This window comes from Equus caballus, chromosome 17, assembly GCF_041296265.1.
Source record: "Equus caballus isolate H_3958 breed thoroughbred chromosome 17, TB-T2T, whole genome shotgun sequence".
NCBI classification, from domain to species: Eukaryota; Metazoa; Chordata; class Mammalia; order Perissodactyla; family Equidae; genus Equus; species Equus caballus.
In genome coordinates, this window is record NC_091700.1 from 95,050,337 (window position 1) to 95,070,816 (window position 20,480).

A 20,480-nucleotide genomic window follows, 5' to 3' on the forward strand; every position below is an offset into this window, starting at 1 on the left:
TCCAATTTTCCTTTTTTTAAAGCACTGAGCATTGGGACCACTTAATTGCCACAAATGAATTTCACATCTTCTGGTGTGTATTGTGTGCAATCTTAAAATATATATTAGTAAAAATCTTTCACTTTATATCCCTTGTGTTCTATATACCTATTATAAATACGCCCTATCTTCCTTCTGCCCCTCGACATCATAATTTATTTCCCTCGTAAGGACTCTAAGAGGTTTGCCATATGTGCTTCACCTTGATCCAGAGCACCCGCGCTGCGGCCTCACTCAGTACCTACCCCGCGGCCTCGCAGCTGGGACAGCACCGCCATAAACCAAAGTGTCGTAAGGCTCAATCAGGGATGAGGGGTGGGGAGGGGCACTGTGGGGACGGGGGATCTGACCTACCTTTTATATATGAGCATTCTTTAATAACGTCAATGATGATGGAATTACAGCCTGTGTGACCTTTGGCTTTCAAACTTCTAGGTCAGATTTGGCTCTCTGCTATTCTTCTAAATGCTTTCCCTGTGTTTAATAAAAATGTGATAAGTATAGCAGCTGAGTCTGCTTTAAACGTCATCCAAAGCAGACCGACTTTCCTACAGCTTCGGAGCTGTACATCTTATTGCCAGTACCACAACAGTCCTGCCCGAATCCATCACCAGCGGCCTACTTTCTCCCTTCCCTCCAAGCCTGCTCCTCTACCAACAATGCCCCTTTGTGCCACCCAGCGAAGAGGGACTATGTGTTTTCCTGCACATTGCTATTTGATAACAGTGAATTCCCTCAAATGCACCCTAATCCACCACGTGTTGTTGGGTCTCCTTCTTGCCTCTTAAAATCCTAGCAAAACCAAAGTGCTGTGCTACCTAATTGGGTTTTCCCCTCCAACTGTGTTTCAGAGGCAGCAGCGTGGAACTACATTTGCAGACAGCCCTTTTCCCCGGCCTACCCCTTCCCACGAATTCCTAGTCTTCCTTGGCTGACAGCCTAGGGTCTGGCTGGAGGGCTCCTTATTAGCAAACACAATTCCTAAAAATGCATTACCCATTCAGCTGGAGCTGTTGTTGCAAATGGATGGACTAGGAGACTCCAAACATTAATGTCCCATTAGTGACGCAGAACATGGAGCGAGAGGAAATCTCAGTGAAGTAGTGCAGAGCCCTGGATAACAGAGGGAGTGTGTGCAACAGTGAGGACTAGAAGCTAGAGCTCTCTCTTTAAAGCCTCACTCAGCCAGAGGTCTGTGCGACAAGTCCAGGATGTACCTCGGAGGGACACACCCGAGGCAGAAGACGGCATTTCCAGGCGTGGCATCCTGGGTCATCTTCCCAGGATGCTCACAGCTCGCTCCCGTCCGCCCACCGCTCTGCCTTCCCTTGGCTTCTGTGTAGGCCTGAGTGACTGCAGCCCATGGCTTCGAGGATGAGAGGTGTGAGGCGAGCGCCGCAGTCCGAATGGGCATCTTCTACACAAGTCTTCCAGCTGTCGGTGAGCATCTGTATTCACCACGGCCGAAACGCTACAGACTAGGTAAGCTGTCCAACTCAACAGGGCTCTTCCGAGAAGGAGTGTTCCCCCTCCCCCGCTGTGCTTCAGTCCATTCGAGACACAGGGGTCATCAAACCCTCTGGGCGGCAGCGGGACAGTAAGTTTCCTCCGGGAAAGCGAAGGCACCGCCAAGTCTCAGACCTTGTAGTAAATGTTCGCTGGGCTCTGGGGAGGCATCTCCTGGACTATGTACACCGGGTGCCCATAATCCCCACTGACCTTCTCGTAGTGGGGGCAGAAAACACTGTCCGCAGTCCTCAGCGGGATGATAATGTCACTGGGCTCCGAGCCGTTGTTGTTGCCACTGCGCTTGGGCGTGGCCAACGTGCTGAGCGACAGCGTGGCCGTGTGCTGCGGTGAGTGCTTCCTGTGTCTTCTCCGGTACTTCAGCAGGAGGACCACGAGCGTGATGATGATGACGATGAAGATGATGCATCCTGAAGCAATCCCTGCGAATAAGGCCACTTCGGAACCGAGGATATTGTTCCCAGAATGTCCGGCGCTGTTGCCGTCTGTGCTAGAACCTGCAGAGGTGGAGGAAGAGAAGAACCAGAATGGTTATCTCTGTCCTGAGTGCTAAAAGGCCGCTTTCAGGGCCCTTCAAAATGTGAAAACTAAGCAGGGCCAAAGGTTTAACTGGCAGCTAGACTTTGACAAACCAATTACCTGGTTTAATAACTAAATGCAAATGGCAGAAGTCAGCGATCGACAGGAAAGGAGATGTGGCTAGGTCGAACTTTCACACTGCTCCCAAACCACATCGTTTCCCTTTCAGATATCATCATCCGGCAGCCGTGTGGATGGGCTGTGACAGCCAGCCCTTGATCTTGCCGCATGTCTGAACCCACGTCAGCCAGCCCCAGGCCACGGCAGGGAGGAAAAAGGAAGCAGCCAGTTCTCTGGGTTGGCACTCACTGCCCAAGCTGTCCAGCTCCTCCACTTTCCTCTAGGTACGGCAGCTTCATGGGACTCCCAACAGCCTGCCTTCCAGAGACAGGCCCTGCCTACTGGCAGAATGGCAGAAGCCTGTGAGAGGAATGATGGGGCCTGGGAGAACGTTCCTCTTGTAACTCGTTTGTATTATTTGATTTACACTTAGAATATATTTGGAAGGCAGCAGAATCTCTCACACTGAACAGACTGCCAACCCAAATGTTAAGCACTAAAAAATTGCCTGGCATCATTATATTATCCATTTATCAGTTTGTCACAAGAATTTGACACATCTTGTCATTGAAAGCTAGAAATAACAACCTCCCTCCTTGACGCTTGAAAAGAGATGGAATATTGCTACAGATGCTAAATTCACAGGACTACCAACCAGGCCTACGGGTCCCTGATACAAAACTGCTGACGTCTGCTCAAGCACCACATAAAAAATTCATTAGCATGGGAACAGATACACAGCTATTTGTTCAAAGACCGTTAAGAAAATGAAATTAAATGACAGAAAATTTCATCTGGTATTCTAAACTTTTGCCAAGGAGCTGCTTAGTATTTTATTTACACTGGAAAGGTGAAAAAAATTTTCGACATAACTACCTGAAAAAAATGGCATTATGCAACATTTTAAGATGTTACCATCTAAAATGTAGAAGAGGATCAATCAGGCTCTTTGTGGATTAGATATAATTAGATGACGGATTAGAACATTAATTATATATACACTAACACTGGCTTTAAGCCAGTGTTGCAACCAGCATGATAAAGCGTCAGCCAAGGAAAACAACTTTGGTCTGGGATAGTAGTGTTAATAATTGACACTTAAAGCTGATGAATCCTACTCTTTTGGATGCAAGACTTTCATGGGAATGAATCATTTTGTTCTTATTGAGTAATTAATAACAACCAACTGTGAGCAAAGATGACTGACTTTGGTAACTACAAGTTAACCCTACTGGTGTCAAAGTACTTTGGTTCTGTTCCACCTCTTGAGAAAGGAAGTGTACGGTGCCCAGAGACCTACACACACAGGTCATGCTGCCATACCTGGGTTTGGTTTGACAAAGGGACTTGTTGTTGAACTTCTTCCGTTTGTACCAGCTTCTAGTTCTGGACGTCTTGTTGGATCATTATGCCTGGGTGACCCAGCAGAACTTGCATCTATATGAAAAACAAACGATTACTTACAGCGCAGACATCTGATAAGTTCTGGCTTTAGGAGCTGGATATATATCTCAAAAGGCATGAATAGCAATGAACATAAGATTCTTTATGCAAACTACTGTGAGATACAAGAATATAATTTTCCTTTTAAAACAAAATGGTTACACTAGTTATTTCAGAGGTTTAGATTGTGAGGCCATCTGTGGAAACTATAGGGATCCTTGCATTTGGCAGGAAGAGCATTGCAGATGACATTTCAATTTAAGTGAGCGAGTTGATTGACTACTATACCAATTTCTAATTAGAAGAATAATTCTTTCTGCACAATAGGTTATCTATATGTGAAAAAGCTCAGTGAACAAAAGTCTTCTGTAGTCAAGATGCAGAAATGGGCAAAACTGCAGAAACTTAGTTTTCATAGTGGATATTTTAATTATGAACCAAAGAGGTGTTTCGCTTTTAAGAAGAAAAAATATATATGTGTGTATATGGCAATAGACAGTCTACCCGGCTGACCTTAACTTTTAGAAGTATCTCTAATAAAAGAAGTTTGTTACATTGACTTGAGAAAATCTGTCAGTGGCTCAAGGTGCAGAGAAAGGTTTGCTTTCAAAACTACAGAGAAGAGTGAATGAAGGCGGTGTCAGCAACATTTGCACCACACTAGCTGGGGGCTCAACCAGATTACAGTGGCTTCACGAAGCGGCAGATGGTCTTTACCTTGTCCAACTTTCATGAGGATCTTCATGGCTCTTGTCTGGCACACCCCTCCCTCCTGGTTATCCAGGCCCTCCAAAGACCCATTTGATGTAGCTGATTAAAAATAAAATGGACAAAACAAAAAAATAAAGAAAAATCAGGAACTCAATAAGCCAAGTTTACATGAACATGAAATGTCTGAAAACAATCTGAAAAATAAGAATTCACTCTCAGTCACAAGTTCTCTGAACGTATGGGATGCTGAAAGCCAAAAATAAAAAAAAAGAAATAAAGAAAAATGGATACTGTCAACACTGCTCCATGTATGTTATCTGGTTTCAAATTTACTTAAGCACTTTCTCCTTCCTTTGTAATCAACTGATGCAGAATAAGTCTATAGATAAAAGGGATAGCATCTTCCAAAAAGCTTACTGACTATTTTGGGGTCAAACTCCTCAGAGCAAAATAGTTAATACAGTAATTTCAAAATGTGGTAATCATCACACAACACCTGCTTCCTCTACTACAGATTTCCTGCCTTGAGAACAATCAGCTTGATGCGCCCTGTTTGTCAAGCATCCAAGTTCTGTAAACACTAAGAGAGGAGACTCCCACGCCCCTTTTCTTCTTTTCCCAGCCGTATTCAAGCTTAAGAAGCATATTAGAATTTAGGTCTTCAAATTCTGAAGTTTGTCTCCATCATTTTGTGAACCAGAAAGAACGAGTGAGTTATTACCACGATCGAGCTCAGTCAAACTCTTCAACCAAGCTACCTCTCGCAGGACAACTCTGATGGACAGAAGAGAACCACACACACCTGTCAGGTCCGGTGGCAACTTGGCACATAAGGTGAGGATTCCCGCAGCCACCTGCCGCACATTCACCAGCTCCATTCCCTTTCCACTTCAAGAGGGAGAGACAGAAGGAGGACAGAATACTCGACCATTTTCAGGATTTTTTTTACATATCCTATGCTCTACTCTGTTTAAACAGGTTACTGTTCTGTCTCTTTAGGATGTTGAGTTCTCTGAATAGCGTGGTAACTAGAGCTGTAAAGAGAGGCTGCCAGGTACTTTCCTGAGGAACAGGATTTAAATGACAGGTCAAGTTCCAGAAGAGAAAAGAAAGTGGAGAGTGCTAGACATTTTCATTCCTCTAAAGTTCAAGGGGCAAGGAACAGAAGTGTTTCATATACCTTTCTGCAATGTAAATCATTTTCTACTTTGATAACCAAAGTCTTGTCTACTAATATGATACTTTTAAAGGGACTGAAAAAGGGACAGACTTTCTGGCAAAAGCAAATCAAAAGGACATTCTTTTAAAGGGTTGTTTGTTTTCCAAATGGTGGGTCAGAAACAAGCTCTAGCTGCACGTATAGAAATATGGACATCATAGATAATTATATGAGCTGGAAAACAGGGCACTTATTGACTAGCCTTTGTGTTCTTGAGTTATCAACTTTTACTTTCACCCTTTTCCTTAAAAACAATGGCTGCCTCTAACGTGTATAAATATCTGTTTGCTTATCTGAGTGTTTCCTTAGTGTTCACAGTCTCACAATCATATCTCACTCTGCTATTGCTGACACTGAGTTTCTCCTGGGAAACTGGGCAAAAATTGCCATAATAATTTTTGGGGGGTACAAAGTAGATAGCATCCTTTTGTAGATTGTTGAGAAAAATGTTTGGCAGACAAGTTAAAACAAACACCTAAAAACTTTGCATGGTTCTGTGAATCTAAAAACAAAAAATCAACTTACCACCCCCCCCCATTTCTTCATCCTTCTCTTTTCCTTTTCCCTCCTCCAGACATGTGCCTAAATTTCAAATTATCCTTTCCTCCTAAAGGCTGAGAACAGTATGGATATCTACGAGGGGCACTGTTTCTGGACAATTTCAGAGCAGCTCTATAATCTTCACTTAACTATGTAGAGTTTTCTTTTCTTTCTTTTTTTTTTTTGAGGAAGATTAACCCAGAGCTAACTACTGCCCATCCTCCTCTTTTTGCTGAGGAAGCCTGGCCCTGAGCTAACATCCACGCCCATCTTCCTCTACTTTTTCATATGTGGGACACCTACCACAGCATGGCATGCCAAGCGGTGCCACGTCCGCACCCGGGATCTGAACCAGTGAACCCCGGGCCGCCGAGAAGCGGAATGTGCGAACTTAACCGCTGTACCACCGGGCCAGCCCCCATGTAGAGTTTTCTCATTTGATTTTTCCCAAAAATTAGGATGTGTTTTCATACAGAAACAAGTAGAAAACCGCTGTCTTTTTTTCACTGCCTCAAAAGTTTAGTTTCAAAGTTGGCTGTTTCAAAGGTTTAGTTTACGTAATTTAAGTGGAATCTCAATGCTTTCTAGCTCTTATACACATAAATGCACGCACATGCAAAAGTGTACCACACTCAAAGTTAAGTGACTAACTTTTTCTTGCTAAAAGCTTGACACTAACCTGACAAATGATAAAAATAAGATATGAAGGCTGGTGCACAGAAAAAAAAAGGGAAGAATATACATTTTGTTTATTGTAATCTGGAGGAAAAAAGGTCAAAGATTTAGGTCTGAAAGGAAAAAAAGATAAATGAACACCCAGAAGGCTAAGAGAAGCCCTGACGGAGATGAGTCACTGGCAATGTAATTGAAAACGGCATCTGCAGAGGCAGAAACTACTGGCTACTTCTGCTTGGTCACTTTGGAAGCACAGGAGGTGCACATAATTTGCGTGACATTTTCCTTTGATTTTAATTTGTAGGTCAATGCCTTTTCTGAATATCAATGCCTTTGTGCAGAGCTCCCTAGGTTTACGCAAAGTGATGTCCGAATAACCTCCAAGTGCAAAGAACTCAAAGTATTCAAGTAAAACGGCAATCTATAATTGAATGTCCGCAGATGCTAAGAAAGTAGAGGACAATCATACGAAACTGCTTTGCATCTTTCACAGTTGAGACTTTTTTATTCTTCAGAGAGTAAAAAGCCTTCAAGCCTTGGACACGCATCGAGGGAAATCCACAGATGCTGCCTTGGCAGAGTTCTGGGATGCCGGAGGCCATTGCTTTCGGGGAGAGTCAGGGTGAAGGTCACGGGCGGGTCAAGGGGCACAACGCTGTGAGCGAAGACGGTTTGTCCACTACATTCCAGACTCCCCTTTAAGTCAACTTGGAAGTTGCAAAGGTTACCGGAAGATATTGAAAAATTCATTACTAACGTTAAAATAGCATCCCAAATACTTGGCTGTTTAAAAAGAGGCTAAACTTGAAAATACAGTTAGATGTTCTGCCATGAAAGGTTTTTGCCCTAAGTTAGGAATGATTTACGCTGTCACAGAAAACCCTGTAAGAAAGTCAGTACCAACTGAATCTTCTGAAGGTAAACTTTATAGCAATTATAAAATAATTCAGAGTGACTTTAAGTTATTTTATATTTGATCCCATAATGAGAATTAACCTCTCCCTCCCCTACAACCTCCTTATCAGGGAGTGTGGGGAGCGTGGGTCTAATTCCAGAGGGCTTCCTGCCCCGCCCTGAGCAACAGCAGGGCCAACAACGTCCTGTCTGGAACGCGCCTCTTTACCAGCAGTGAACTGTGAAAGAAAGCCACAAGATTAATATTCTGATGTCTGCCACAAAGGCCAGTCACCAAGAAGCTTTAAAAGGCTTAGCAGCTGACTTTGAAAAACAACAAGAAATTGCTAATGTTTGGGAATAAACTCTATTTTCAGTTCAGGAGACAATTTTGTGATTTATTTAATACTCGAATGTATTGGGAATTTTTAACTTAGAGAAAGAGTAAAAATAAATTGTTACTGCATTATACTTAGTTTTCCTGATGTCTCCCTGCTAGCATTATCTATTGCCCCCACAATCATAGTATTACTAAATGGATGAAATTGCATTTAATCATTTAGAGAGAAAAAATAACATTGTTATACCAAAGCTTTTAGTGCCCAGACAGTTTTTTTCCCTTGGCCCATGGAAAAATTAGACTTTATAAAATTAAAAATTACTAGAGAAGTTTCTCCATCTAGTTAGAAAATAGGTTTAATAGAGATACATGGGCATTTTATAGCCTGCTTTAAAAGCTCTTGCTTCAGAGATCTAATTGCACATAGTCAGAGTCCTGAAGTCATTACACTGTCCCCGAGGGCCTGACCTTCAGTGGGTGGAGATCTTTGCTCAGCAAAAAAGTACCCTGAGTTCACACTGCCTGAAATTTCTCTTAATATCTGAAAACTACACAGCCAGCGTCAGTGGCTTCCCGTTCATTTGCACACGAACTTATCTGCACTTCATACTCACTGGGAACAGTACGCTGGTTATCTGAGTAGAAAAAAGGAGAATCAGTGAGTAAAGCACACTAAAGGGCAAGAATAGTCGTGGCTGTGTTTTTTAGGTGGTGCCCACGGAGGAAGTATTATTGCATTTTAACATGTCTTTATTTGATTGTTACTGCTCCGCACCCCAGGAGCCTTAGTTGCTGCACTGGATCTTGGCTGTTTTTAAGTGTATCACATCCGTAGGTTGTGCTAATCAGATGGAGAATTCAGCTGCTGGATTTGTGCCCATATATGGGTCCTATTCACAAAGAGGTTAAGAATGCGGGCAGCACGAAAACATCCTACAGAATAATAACATCACACTGAAGGAAAATCCTTAGTTTATGACGGAAAGAATGAAACATCAACATACACTGACACTATGGAGGATATTTCAAACTATTTTAAAAGGTACCTTAGTGGGATGGGGCTGGAATGGGGTAGGGGATTAATGGACACTCAAAACAAATATTTCTATCAACTTCAGAGAAGTCCACCAGAGAGAGAGAGAGAGAAAAGCATACAGAGTCAGGAAAGCCACAGAGCTCAGTTTTCCAGTAAGAATAAAAACCTTGTCTTTATACAAAGCTGCACATGACATAATTCTCTCTTATTTGATTATGAAACAAACAGCATTTTATGAAAATCTTCTACCAATCCCATCCTCTTTGTACTGTAGTCATACGCTGCATAACAATGTTTTGGTCAACAACCAACTGCATAGAGGATGGTGGTCCCATAAGATTAGTACTCTAGAGCCCAGGTGTGTAGTAGGTTATCCCCTCTAGGTTTGTGTAAGTGCACTCTATGATGTTTGCACAATGACAAAATAGCCTAAGGACACATTTCTCAGAATGTGTCCCCATCGTTAAGCAACTCGTGACTGTATTCTTTTCCACCATGTCATCATACGTCGGCCCTGAAAATTGTGATTTCTTAGGGCAGCCTTCTGACATCTCAGTCTCCGTAAGCTTAACACAGACTTCTGAAGAACCAGAAGCCTATTACCCGGCCAAGTGAGGAACGAAAGGAAGCAGAATCAAGTGAGAAGCACAGAAAGTAAAGCCGTGACATTCAAAAAAACATCATACACAAACTGGGTTACTATTTTCTTCTACCAGGGCTAGCAACTTTGTGAGTGTTGAAAAGAAAAAAAATGGAATGAGATATGTAAGCTGAAAAACAAGGAGGCTGATAAAACGTAATTACTTAAGGTGAACATACACCCAGGAAGCTAAGATCCACTTAACACTTTGACAGCAATTCAAATTCAAAATGTGTGGTGCAAATTCAAAATACATGCTACAGAAGCAGGGATTCAATTTCTAGAACTCAATGTAGTTTCATGCCTTGAGTATCATGGTTATCCTTTAAGATATTAACTTGGGAGAAAAATTCTAAACATGGAAATGATAACGTTCACTGAACGTCAAAAATAAATGTTTTTTCCTTTAATAAAAACTTCTGAAACAGAAACATCTGTATAAAGTGCCAAAAGGAAGAAGAAAAATTCACTTCTTCTAGCTTCTTCCTTGCTACCTGCTTTTCTCTGTGGATTTACAGGGAAAGAAATGAGGAATATTCCATCATGACTTTCCAAGGGCCTCGTTATTTTTGCTTGTTGTACTAGCAAAAAAAGTTCAGCATTATTTCAAATCATACGGCATTTGATCTCATAATGCCTGACCTTAGAGTAAAAGTTTTATAGATACTTCTTAAAGTGGCCTCAATTTGAAGAAAGAAAAATACAAAGGAAGATATTTTCAAAAAGAAATATAGAAAATCCACAGAAAGTTGTTTTTTTAAAGTCTCTGCTTGACGAGCTGGCTCTCACTGACATCTGGTGAACTGATTCCAGTGTGTGGGGAATTGTTCACAGTTGAAACATTGTCTAAACTACTAGAGCTGTAGGATCTGTGTGTTTCTCACCCAAGGAAACATTGTTCCAGTAGGATAAGAAGAAATACTTGAATGAAAATCATATCACTATGGTTGTGTTTTGAAATTTTAAAGCAGTAAATCATGCATTAAGCAGTAATAACTGGCTTAGCCCCAGTGACTTCTGTACGATGAAATTAATTAGTTTCTCCCACAGACAGAACGATTTGGAAAATGAATTTTAAAATAAGTCACAACTTAGACCTTACCTCCTGTATTCTAGTATTAAAATATGAGTAAAGATACCAGGTGCTGAGTATAAAATGGATGATCTTGAATAAAATCATATAATGTTATTTTCTCAATTTCAAATGTTCATCATGAACAATGATAGGATATTCTATTAGCTCAGAAATGAGGTGTTTTCAAAAATGTAACAAACTTGAAACAGTTTACTAAACTGCTTTGGTATTCACTAAAAGACTTAATGACATATATTACTTTGCCACTTTATATTACTTTTTTGGGAAGAGGGGAAATTTGAGGATACTATGTGGAACTGAATCTGAAGGTGTCAACATAATATATATTATCATATCTCATATATCCTACAAGATGTGGTCATTGAGGGAGGCCAACCTATCGAGTTATCATAGTTATCTTTGATAACACCGTCCTGAAAGTCACTGATTACACACAACCAGAGTGAAAAAGATGGGGGACAAAGGAGCAGTGAATGCGTATGCGTGCGCGCGTGTGTGTGTGTGCATGCACTACAATAAAAGAAATACCCTCCAGGCTCAGTTGGGTACACTGACAGTTTTCTGAGAGAGATCAAACAGGCCTGGCAATAAACCACCCGTCTCTCTTCTTTCTAGGGCATGCTCAAACACAGGAGATTATTTATGGAGTGGTTTACTTCATTTCCCCTCAAAATATTGCTTGCAATACCTTAGCATCTTAATTTTTAATGGATTCTGTTGAGGGAAAACTACCCCTTTCAAAGTCTAAGCTTTTACTGCCAGAAGTTATGATTTATGTTGGCAGAATCTCTCATTAGGTGAAAAAACTCAACATGATTTCATAAAAAAGCTTTTCGTTTAGTATGCTTTACTAGAGTTTATCTTATTGTCACAGTGACTTAGCCAAAGTTAACATTGTGAGAATGTGATAGTCAACGGTATAAGAATAATCACCTTTATACATAAGAGTCAACCTTAACATGGGCCAAAACTTACTAAGAAAGAGAATTGTGTTTTAAAAATAGGTGGCCAGATGACCACTTCAATATAATGACTAAACTCACATCAAAAAAACAAAACAAGAATGATTTAAGAGTTCTAAAGATAAAACATAATTCCCTATTGTCTTTATTAGCTTTACTTTAGCATTCAGATTTTTAAAAATGAGACTTTCTGGTCAAGAGATAGTGATAATATCTAAGGAAAATACTCTGAACCATGAAGAGGCATGTGTTTGAGTGAATTATTTCTAGCACACAATCCATTGCCCAGTCCTGAGATTTTAACTGTCTTAATCATTAAAAGATCTTTGTGGAAATATGGAAACGACTGCAGAGCAAAGGGTCAGAGTAAAAAGTTCATGGTGGGGAGGGTGCACGTCCCACAAACCTCTTGCTCATTCTACTGTCACTAATCGCATGCAATGATATTAATGACCCAGTAATTGCAAGCCCGCAGCACTGAAGTGGAAAACATCCATCTGAGGCAGAGTTCATCTCTGGGCGGTAGGATTTCACCAGTGACTGAATTAATGTTTGCTGACAGTTTAGAATATAACACTGCAGATGAGAAAATGCGCCACTCTCATGGCATAATAGTTTAGATGGACATGATGTTATTTGCTTTGACCACCTAGAGACCAGCAGTAACCCCACTGAAGTGCCCTGTCTGAATCTGCCCTACACATGAACCTTATTCCATTCAGGGGACATGTTCTGTACTCTAAGAATCCAGAGCAATTTTCCACATGTTTGCTTCAATAAAAGAATACCTTCATCTCCCGGCTTAGCGTCAGGAGCAATGAATCTGGACTACCTCCCTAAAAGAGTCATTTGTGAAGCACATCTGTCTTCTAGCAACACACAGCCCGGCTCCTCTGTGAAGTGATCAATTCTGCCCCTGCCAGAAGTTTTGTCTGCCTGTCCATCTGTCCATCCCATCCGTCCATCCATCCATCCATCCATCCAAACTGCAGCACTGTACTTGGCTAAGGAAATCTGAAGTCTCTTACTGCCTCTATTTGCATATTTAAGAGATTTTTATTTTTTATAATTTTACTATTTAGCAACTTTCTATCAAGGGGCTCAAAGTACTTAACACTTTAAGAACAGAAAATAGCGTAGTCTTATTGAAGAAATGAAACTGATTAATAGACTAGATCTAAAAAGAAAATTCAGAAGACCTGACAAATTGCTATTACAACCACCTTTTCCCAATGGCCCTTTCTCCTTTCCTACTGCCCTGTAGGATTTTCTGAGCTCAACTTTGGGAATATGATTGAAGTTAGTTACGTGTTACATAACACAGGACAGGGATCAGGCCCCCCAGGTCTGATACACGCAGAGAGGTCATTAGGTATCTGTAGCTTCTCTGCCATTGCTATGTATGTGTTCTGTATGTCTGTATACTCTCTCTACTGTCACCAGGCATGTGACATGGATGTGCGGACACTCTCTATTCTACTCTTCATGTCACATAATAGGTCCATACACTATCTTCCCTCTCGCTGTGTATGTACTTATGTGGTTGGTGACCAAGAAGGCACCGCCATAAACTAATGACGTTGCTCTAAGGGTCCGATGGCCCTGGTTTGAGCTCCGACTCTGACATTTCATGCTTGTGTGAACTGTACCAAACTACTCACACTTTCTAAGCTTCGGTTTTCTCACAGTGATAAACTTTCTCTATCACCTGTGTTTCGGGACTACAAAGTGACACAAAATATGTGAGGCCACAACACTCGCCCCTAAGTGATCAAACACCCAGCCTGAGATTTCAGAGTGTTAGGAACAATGTGTGACTCTTGAGAACTATACAAATAAGTTTTCTCAAACTAATCTTTTTATGTCTATCTGTGCCTCCTAGCTATTTTCTAAAGTGCTTTATTTTGCTTTAAGTTTTGAGCCTCATGATGAATATTTAAAGGCTATTATGAAAGAAACTTGTTCTCTCTCATGTGTATATTAGGTCTCCAGTATTGTTCAATTATTTATAAATCTATGTGGACTTTTAAAAAGCCCGAAATACAGGTGCTAAAGATATTAAGATGTATTTTATGAAACAGTGAAGGTAGTTTTATTCTGAGCAATTCTAAAATAATAATTCTCTTTTCCCAAGTCATTGCCCGCATTTCTCATCTGCTCTTGCTCTGCTCTTCTTCTGCACATGAGGTTTTCCATTTCCCCTCATCCACTTCAAGAATCAGTCCCCTTATTCTTTTGCTGGTTACTTTGGGAATAAGGAAGAGTGTTCACGGGACTCGCTCTGCCCTGTCTGCTTTAAATGAGATGACCTGTCACTAGTGAGCGTGAAGAGCCTTGATCTACACCAGCCCTATCCTAAACGCTGAGGGATCTGGGATCAACATCCCAGTGGCCAGGACCCATCAGAGCTGCAGGCCACAAGTTTCTCAGCACAATCTCCAGATAAGCAGAAGTAAGACTTTATTCCTTAGGTCGAAAGAACGTAAGCTTTCTTCCTATTAAATTCCACAAGGAGCCTTACCGGAACACTCTGGGAGAGCCTTCAATCCAGTCAGAAAAGGACTGCACGTTATGGGAAAAAATAAGAGGCACATTCTTCTAATTATTAGACTAAGGGAATGATGTACCTTTCCAGCTAGTCTCAGGGACAAGGCAACTCTGACACATTTTTTCTCTAGAAGAATATTTATACTACATTAGGACGCTGCTCAAATTATCAGTAAAACTATAGCGCTTCTTCTGCATACTAGGGGCGTGAGGAAAAGCCCTGGCCGAGCTGGTGGAAAGGCAAGTGGGGAAAGTGATTCCACGCAGGCGAGACTCCTCCCAGTCTGTCTCTTTTGGGTCTTAAGAGGATTTGCTAACAAGTTTGGGCAATCCCACCCACTAAGAGATACATAAATGCATGTTTCTTGGTAAGGGAGTCCAAAGACAAAAGAACTTTTATAACACTCCAAGAAGACAAAGAGAGAAGATCTTATAATTAAGTTATGCAGCATTATTGAAACTTGTAAACTCCCCGGAGTTTCACCTTATGGATGGTTTTCGAAACAAACAATCCTTTCTGAGCCCATCTTCCCCGCCCGCTGCTGGCCAGACAGCAAGGGTTTGCTTTCAGTCCTCTGCCTCCCACGTCCTCCCCCTCAGAGACAGCTGTATTTCCTAGGGGCCAGCCATGGAAGTCAGCGCTTCACCCTCATAACCCCATTTAAACTCACATCAACCCCAGACAGGGACTGTCATCATCCCCAGTTTACAGAGAGGGACACTGAGGCAGAGACTGGTAAGTCACTTTTTGACGGGCATTCAAGAACTCCAGACTCTCAACTACTATGTTGACCTGTCACTCTAAGTGGTGTGTGGATATATCCTCCAAATACCCAAGATTCTGATGAACATTCTATTACAAAGATGACGGTTTTAGGTTAAAAATAAAAATGTGTTTAAATGCTTGAATTCAGCAATTACATGCAAGGTATCAAACATAAATCCTCACAACAAAGTCAGAGGACGTGATAGGCTGATGTTGCCAGATCATTAACCTTGATGGAAATGTAGCTTTTGCTACACATATCATATAAATTTATTCATAAAATATAGCACATAATCACTTTACAGAGGCTGCATTTTCTTATATATCCCAAGAAATCTATACGGAAAAGGACATTTGAAAGCTCCTATAACTATTTTGCTGGGGAAAGAGATTCTAGTACTTCAGTATATTTTAGTGCCAATTGCCAGATCTACCTCCCAGAAATAAGCAAACCAAAAACAGAAAAGGAAAATAAACAAATGTATATATATGTTCAACAAAATACAAGAATGGAATCTACTGTTCTGTTTTGCTTAAGAATAGTGTTTCATTATATTTGTGTGCAAGCATTTTGATTTATTTTGCAATTTTGTTCAGAAGTGGAGTTTACGCCTAAAAAATAGCAAAGCTGACTGTGGAGCCTTCCAATTTTATATGCTCTGATTAAAAAAAAAAATGCCTTAGAGTGCTAACCAAGTGAAGGGCCTAAGAAATGGTGACTCATTCAGATTCGTTTAGTGCTTCTCAAGGAAGACTCTCCCAAGGCATGGAGAGCGAGGGACAGCTTGTGGAAGGACCACTGTGAACACGGCAGAGTATACAGTACGCAAGAACTTTTAATCAATCATTAGGAAAGACGACTCTTAGACATTCCACAAGTCCATGTCTTGGCTACAGCTTTAAAGAAAAATAACGTGAAAGCCATGGAAAGCTAAATTGGGAGGTGCCCCGTGCATGTGGTCCCCTTGTCTAATGACTCTGCCATGGCCACTGTTCACCTAAAAGGTATTAACACAATGGCACCCATTTTTCCTCCATCTCTGACTCACATAATTTTGGTAGTGTGGTAAAAACCTCTCTGTGGGTATTTTGCAAGGTCCTTTGCTGGGGCTGGACAACCAACCCACAGAACCTTCACAAGGCTGGATGTTGTAAAGGCCAACACATCAAACCTGCCACCTCATTCAGCTCTGGGTTATCACTTCTAAAAAGAAGCTGCGGGGTCCGACCTGGTGGCGCAGCGGTTAAGTGTGCATGTTCCACTTCGGTGGCCCAGGGTTCTCCGGTTCGGATCCCAGGTGTGGACATGGCACTGGTTGGCAAGCCATGCTGTGGTAGGCGTCCCACATATAAAGGAGAGGAAGATGGGCATGGTTGTTAGCTCAGGGCTAGACTTTTCCTTTTCCTTAAAGATTGGCACCTGAGCTAACAACTGTTGCTAATCTTCTTTTTTTTCCCTGCCTTTTCTCCCCAAATCCCCCCAGTACATAGTTGTATATTTTAGTTGTGGGTCCTTCTAGTTGTGGCATGGGCCAGTCTTCCTCAGCAAAAAGAGGAGATATTAGCAGATATTAGCTCAGGGCTAATCTTCCCAAAAAAAAAAAAAACCAAAAAGTAAAATGGTGCTGCGGCTATGGAAAACAGTATAGGAGTCCCTCAAAAAAAAAAAAAAAAGCTGCTGCAAATCAAGCATAGGAAGTATCTACAAGAAACCTCTGCGACACAAGTATGGATGAAGGCCGAGAAGGCAGTTAGGAATGCTTTCCTAATATTAATGGGACTTTTACCAAGACAGAGCTTCCCCTGAAAATGGGCAACTTCAGAACAGTTACTTCATAAACTTGTCTAAATTTTAAAGACATAATAAAAATATCCATAGCCTATGTAAAGTGCTTACTATGTTTTCAAGACAATTAAGAATCTGAATGTAATGAAGAACAGGGGGTTTTTAGAGACCAAATAGTCATAACGTCCCCACCTTTGGATCACGTAACATTAGGAGATTTTATTATGCAAATAAGGCCCAAAGCTAATTACTGAAATAGGTCACTTGAAAAAGTCAATTCTAAACATTAAGAAAACCCATATATGTCATTTTGCCACATGTCAAAGCAAATAATCATCCATGAGAAGAATTAATGAGGATGTGTTTCATTTTGCCATGTCATTTCCTAAGGGAATTTAGTGGGTACTTGGTAGGTTTAAAAATACATTTCCAATTAAAAATTAATATTTTACTTCTAAAACTCAAACGTGTGATGCCTATATTCTAATCTAGTAATACCGTAAATCAAATTAAATGTCTTTAAAGAATTTACCGCAGATCCTGTCCACTTCGATTGGAGACGAGCCACACTAACAAGAGGTCCTATATTGGATGTGTACGTCCAACCATAAAAAGGTTGGAAACTGCAGACCGCCATCAATGGCCAGAACAACAACAACAACAATAAAAGCACTTTCTAGAAAAGAAATTAAAATTCAAAGAAACAAAAAGTGACTTTCTCATTAAGCTCAAGTGACAGGACTAGAACCCAGTGCTCTGGGCTGCTGGCCCGGTGCTCCTGGGGCCAGTTCACCTAGGGAATTATCCAACAACAACTCAGTCCACTGGCAGTTTGGACCATTCCCCTCTGGGGTAATGAAGCACTACTCCAAACAATAACTTCTCTTTTTCCTTCCCGAGGAAAGACACTAGCACACAATAATGATGATGTCCACACTAATTCTCAAAGTTATGAAGGTGCTCACTAACTAGACACTATGATTTGGAGTTGAACACATGTCATACATATTACAGCAACTCAAATACCAATATTATTAACTGTCTCAAAGTGAATCGATGGTTTGAAGTGTTAAAAATACACTTGTAAATCTGAGTACTTTCCATCATGCTACCTAGCATAGCACTATTTTAAGTAGAGTGTGACTCTGTGTGTGTGTGTCTTTGCGTGTAGGAGTGAGTGCGTGTGAGTGGCTGATGTGGAAATTAGTGACTTTTAAAAATCTTGGGATTCTTGAAGAAGCAACAGAAAGTCAACATTAGCTTTTTAAACCATTTTAAAATTTGTTCTTCTCATCATTCATTTTCTTTCCAGGGAAAGCCGTGCATCAGTGAGCTTTGCTGTAGGGTGGGCAATCGGCTTCTGCATTTTCCCAAGTATCTGAGAGTCTTCCTATGTCTGTGATGTGGTGGAAGTCTTCCAACTCTGCTGAGCATCTCCCTGGACTTCCCGGTGAACTTCTGGGCCCTGGGCCCTCGACCCAGCCCTGTGCCAGTCACCCAGCCAGCAGCATCCAAACAGCTTCGCATGGTTTCAAACTTGAAACCTTCAAGTCTATTTTAAGAAAGATTCTTTTATCAGGCTACCGCAGGCTTTTGCACTGTAAATCATAACTCTAAGGAGAGTTCTGGAGGGCAGCACAGCTCAGCTACTTGCTACTGAACCTAACATTACGTTTTTAGAAAAAGAAAAATAAGAGATGCCATCATTGTGTAGATTAATATTATAATTATAAATTAAGTTGTGCTTCTAAACACAAATCTGTCACATGTTGATAACAAGTAGTTATTAAATGCTCACTACATTAAACAAAAAGATGTTGATAAACCATGTATTTATTTGCATTTCTTGCATACTATTTCAGACTAAAGGCTCAACCCACAGTGTTTGCCGAAATCAGACTTGCACTCAGTGGGAACCTAGAATTCACAAAGCCATCTTTAAAAGTCAAAACTAAAGTTGGAGGAGAGAGTCTGGGTCTTTTGGCTTATCTCCATGGAAGAGTCAGCTCGTGGACTGGGGCTGCGTGCACAGTTCTGGGACACACGTTTAACACTGTAGCAACATCTGATACTCTTGGGCCTCCACTCTTCAGCATCCTCCATGTTCTTTCTCCCACCCAATCCGGGGCACTAACCTTCTTCATGAATTCATCAGAGGTCAGTTTCAGTTCCCTACAAATGGTATGCTAAACATTAGCGTTCTTGGTAAACAGTCTTACTTAAAAAGTCTTTTTTTCAAATAATACACTGTTCGACTTACAAAAAGCTTAAGGTTTCCATTTATTTTACCAAATAACTATTTTATATTTTCAAAGATTTCTGTATTGAAATCTTTGAATATTTTGAAAATATATACAGACTGAAAATCTCTATATATTTTGCACACTTTACCACCCCATCTGCTTGTTTCATCCCTCAGAACACTTTTATTTTCATTTTATGATAATTATTCCTTTAAATCTATAATTTACCACTTTCCTTTTTTCTTTGTCAATTATTCTAGCTAAGCCATTGTCTGTGTATCAAGTTGGCTTAAAAATAGCTTTTCAATTTATGTGGCATTTCAGGTTCACAGCAAAGGACAACAAGATAATTAGACAGCTACGACTATCTTTGTTTTAATTACTAATGTAGGAAGACGTAGTATATTACTGAACACTAAATAGGTACTCAGTGAACTGTTGACTCTGTGCTCTAAAGAGCAGCTAGTGGGATGAGAAGCCAGAGCTTCAATCTGATCAGCACGAGTTGGAAGGGTGCAGCCAGTGGACAGCAGCTCAGCATTCCCTGATGAACTGAAGCCTTGAGTAACAAATGAGTGGAGACCCCAACCCAGTCATGAGCACAATTTTAAACCAAAGAAATTAAGAAAAAATATTTCATTGCTTGAGTGACGTGAACAGCTGTCCCAGTCACCCAGACTGCACTCTGGCGAAACCCTGGCCCCAGAGTGATCCTGCTTTGCGCCTGCAGGTGATCTGCACCTAGTAGGCATGTGCTCCAGGGGGTGCATCATCTGACTTCACAGCCTTGTGAGTGAACAGTAGCTCAGAGATGACCCAAAGGATACACAGTATCTGTTTCTGAAACAATGTGTCAAATTACTATATAGATTGACAAAAAAGAGCAATTCATCAAGCAAACCCAAGTGTTGTTTTATTCTTCTAAATCTGGTTTTAACATGCCCATGTATAATTGCGGTTTGCCTGTAAACCCCATCTTTTGAACCTATGAGCTCCATCTTCTCTGGATTGATACCTTTATGTGAAATGAGTACCATTATACCATCTTGTTCACTGTTGAATCCTTAGCACTTAAGCAGTTTCTGGCATAGAGGAAATACTAAAAGAATGAGTCAATGGATGGATGGATGGATGGATGGATGAAGAGAAAAGTCATCGCACAAGATTCACCTATCAAAATCTCACCAATGGTCCTTAAAAATGGTTTCGCCAGTAGAGATGCCGAGTATATTCACATATATCTACTTATTTCAAAACTATAAAAACTCTAGGAGGTTTTTTTCTCTTTAGGTATTTGTATTTAATGAGTACTGTTAGTACAGGGTCCCACATTCAATTAAGGTTTCAAAAAACATGGACAACCTTCAGCAAAGATTC

General features: G+C 40.9%; 1 protein-coding gene across 1 annotated transcript in view; it reads right to left on the reverse strand.

Moving 5' to 3' along the window:
- Positions 1–1,674: 1,674 nt before the first annotated feature.
- The window catches only part of EFNB2 (ephrin B2), a 41,148-nt gene continuing 22,342 nt past the window's right edge, over positions 1,675–20,480 (reverse strand). The window contains 3 exon segments of the mRNA NM_001114943.1: positions 1,675–2,063; positions 3,529–3,642; positions 4,366–4,458. Coding sequence (NP_001108415.1) covers positions 1,675–2,063; positions 3,529–3,642; positions 4,366–4,458 — 596 coding nt within the window.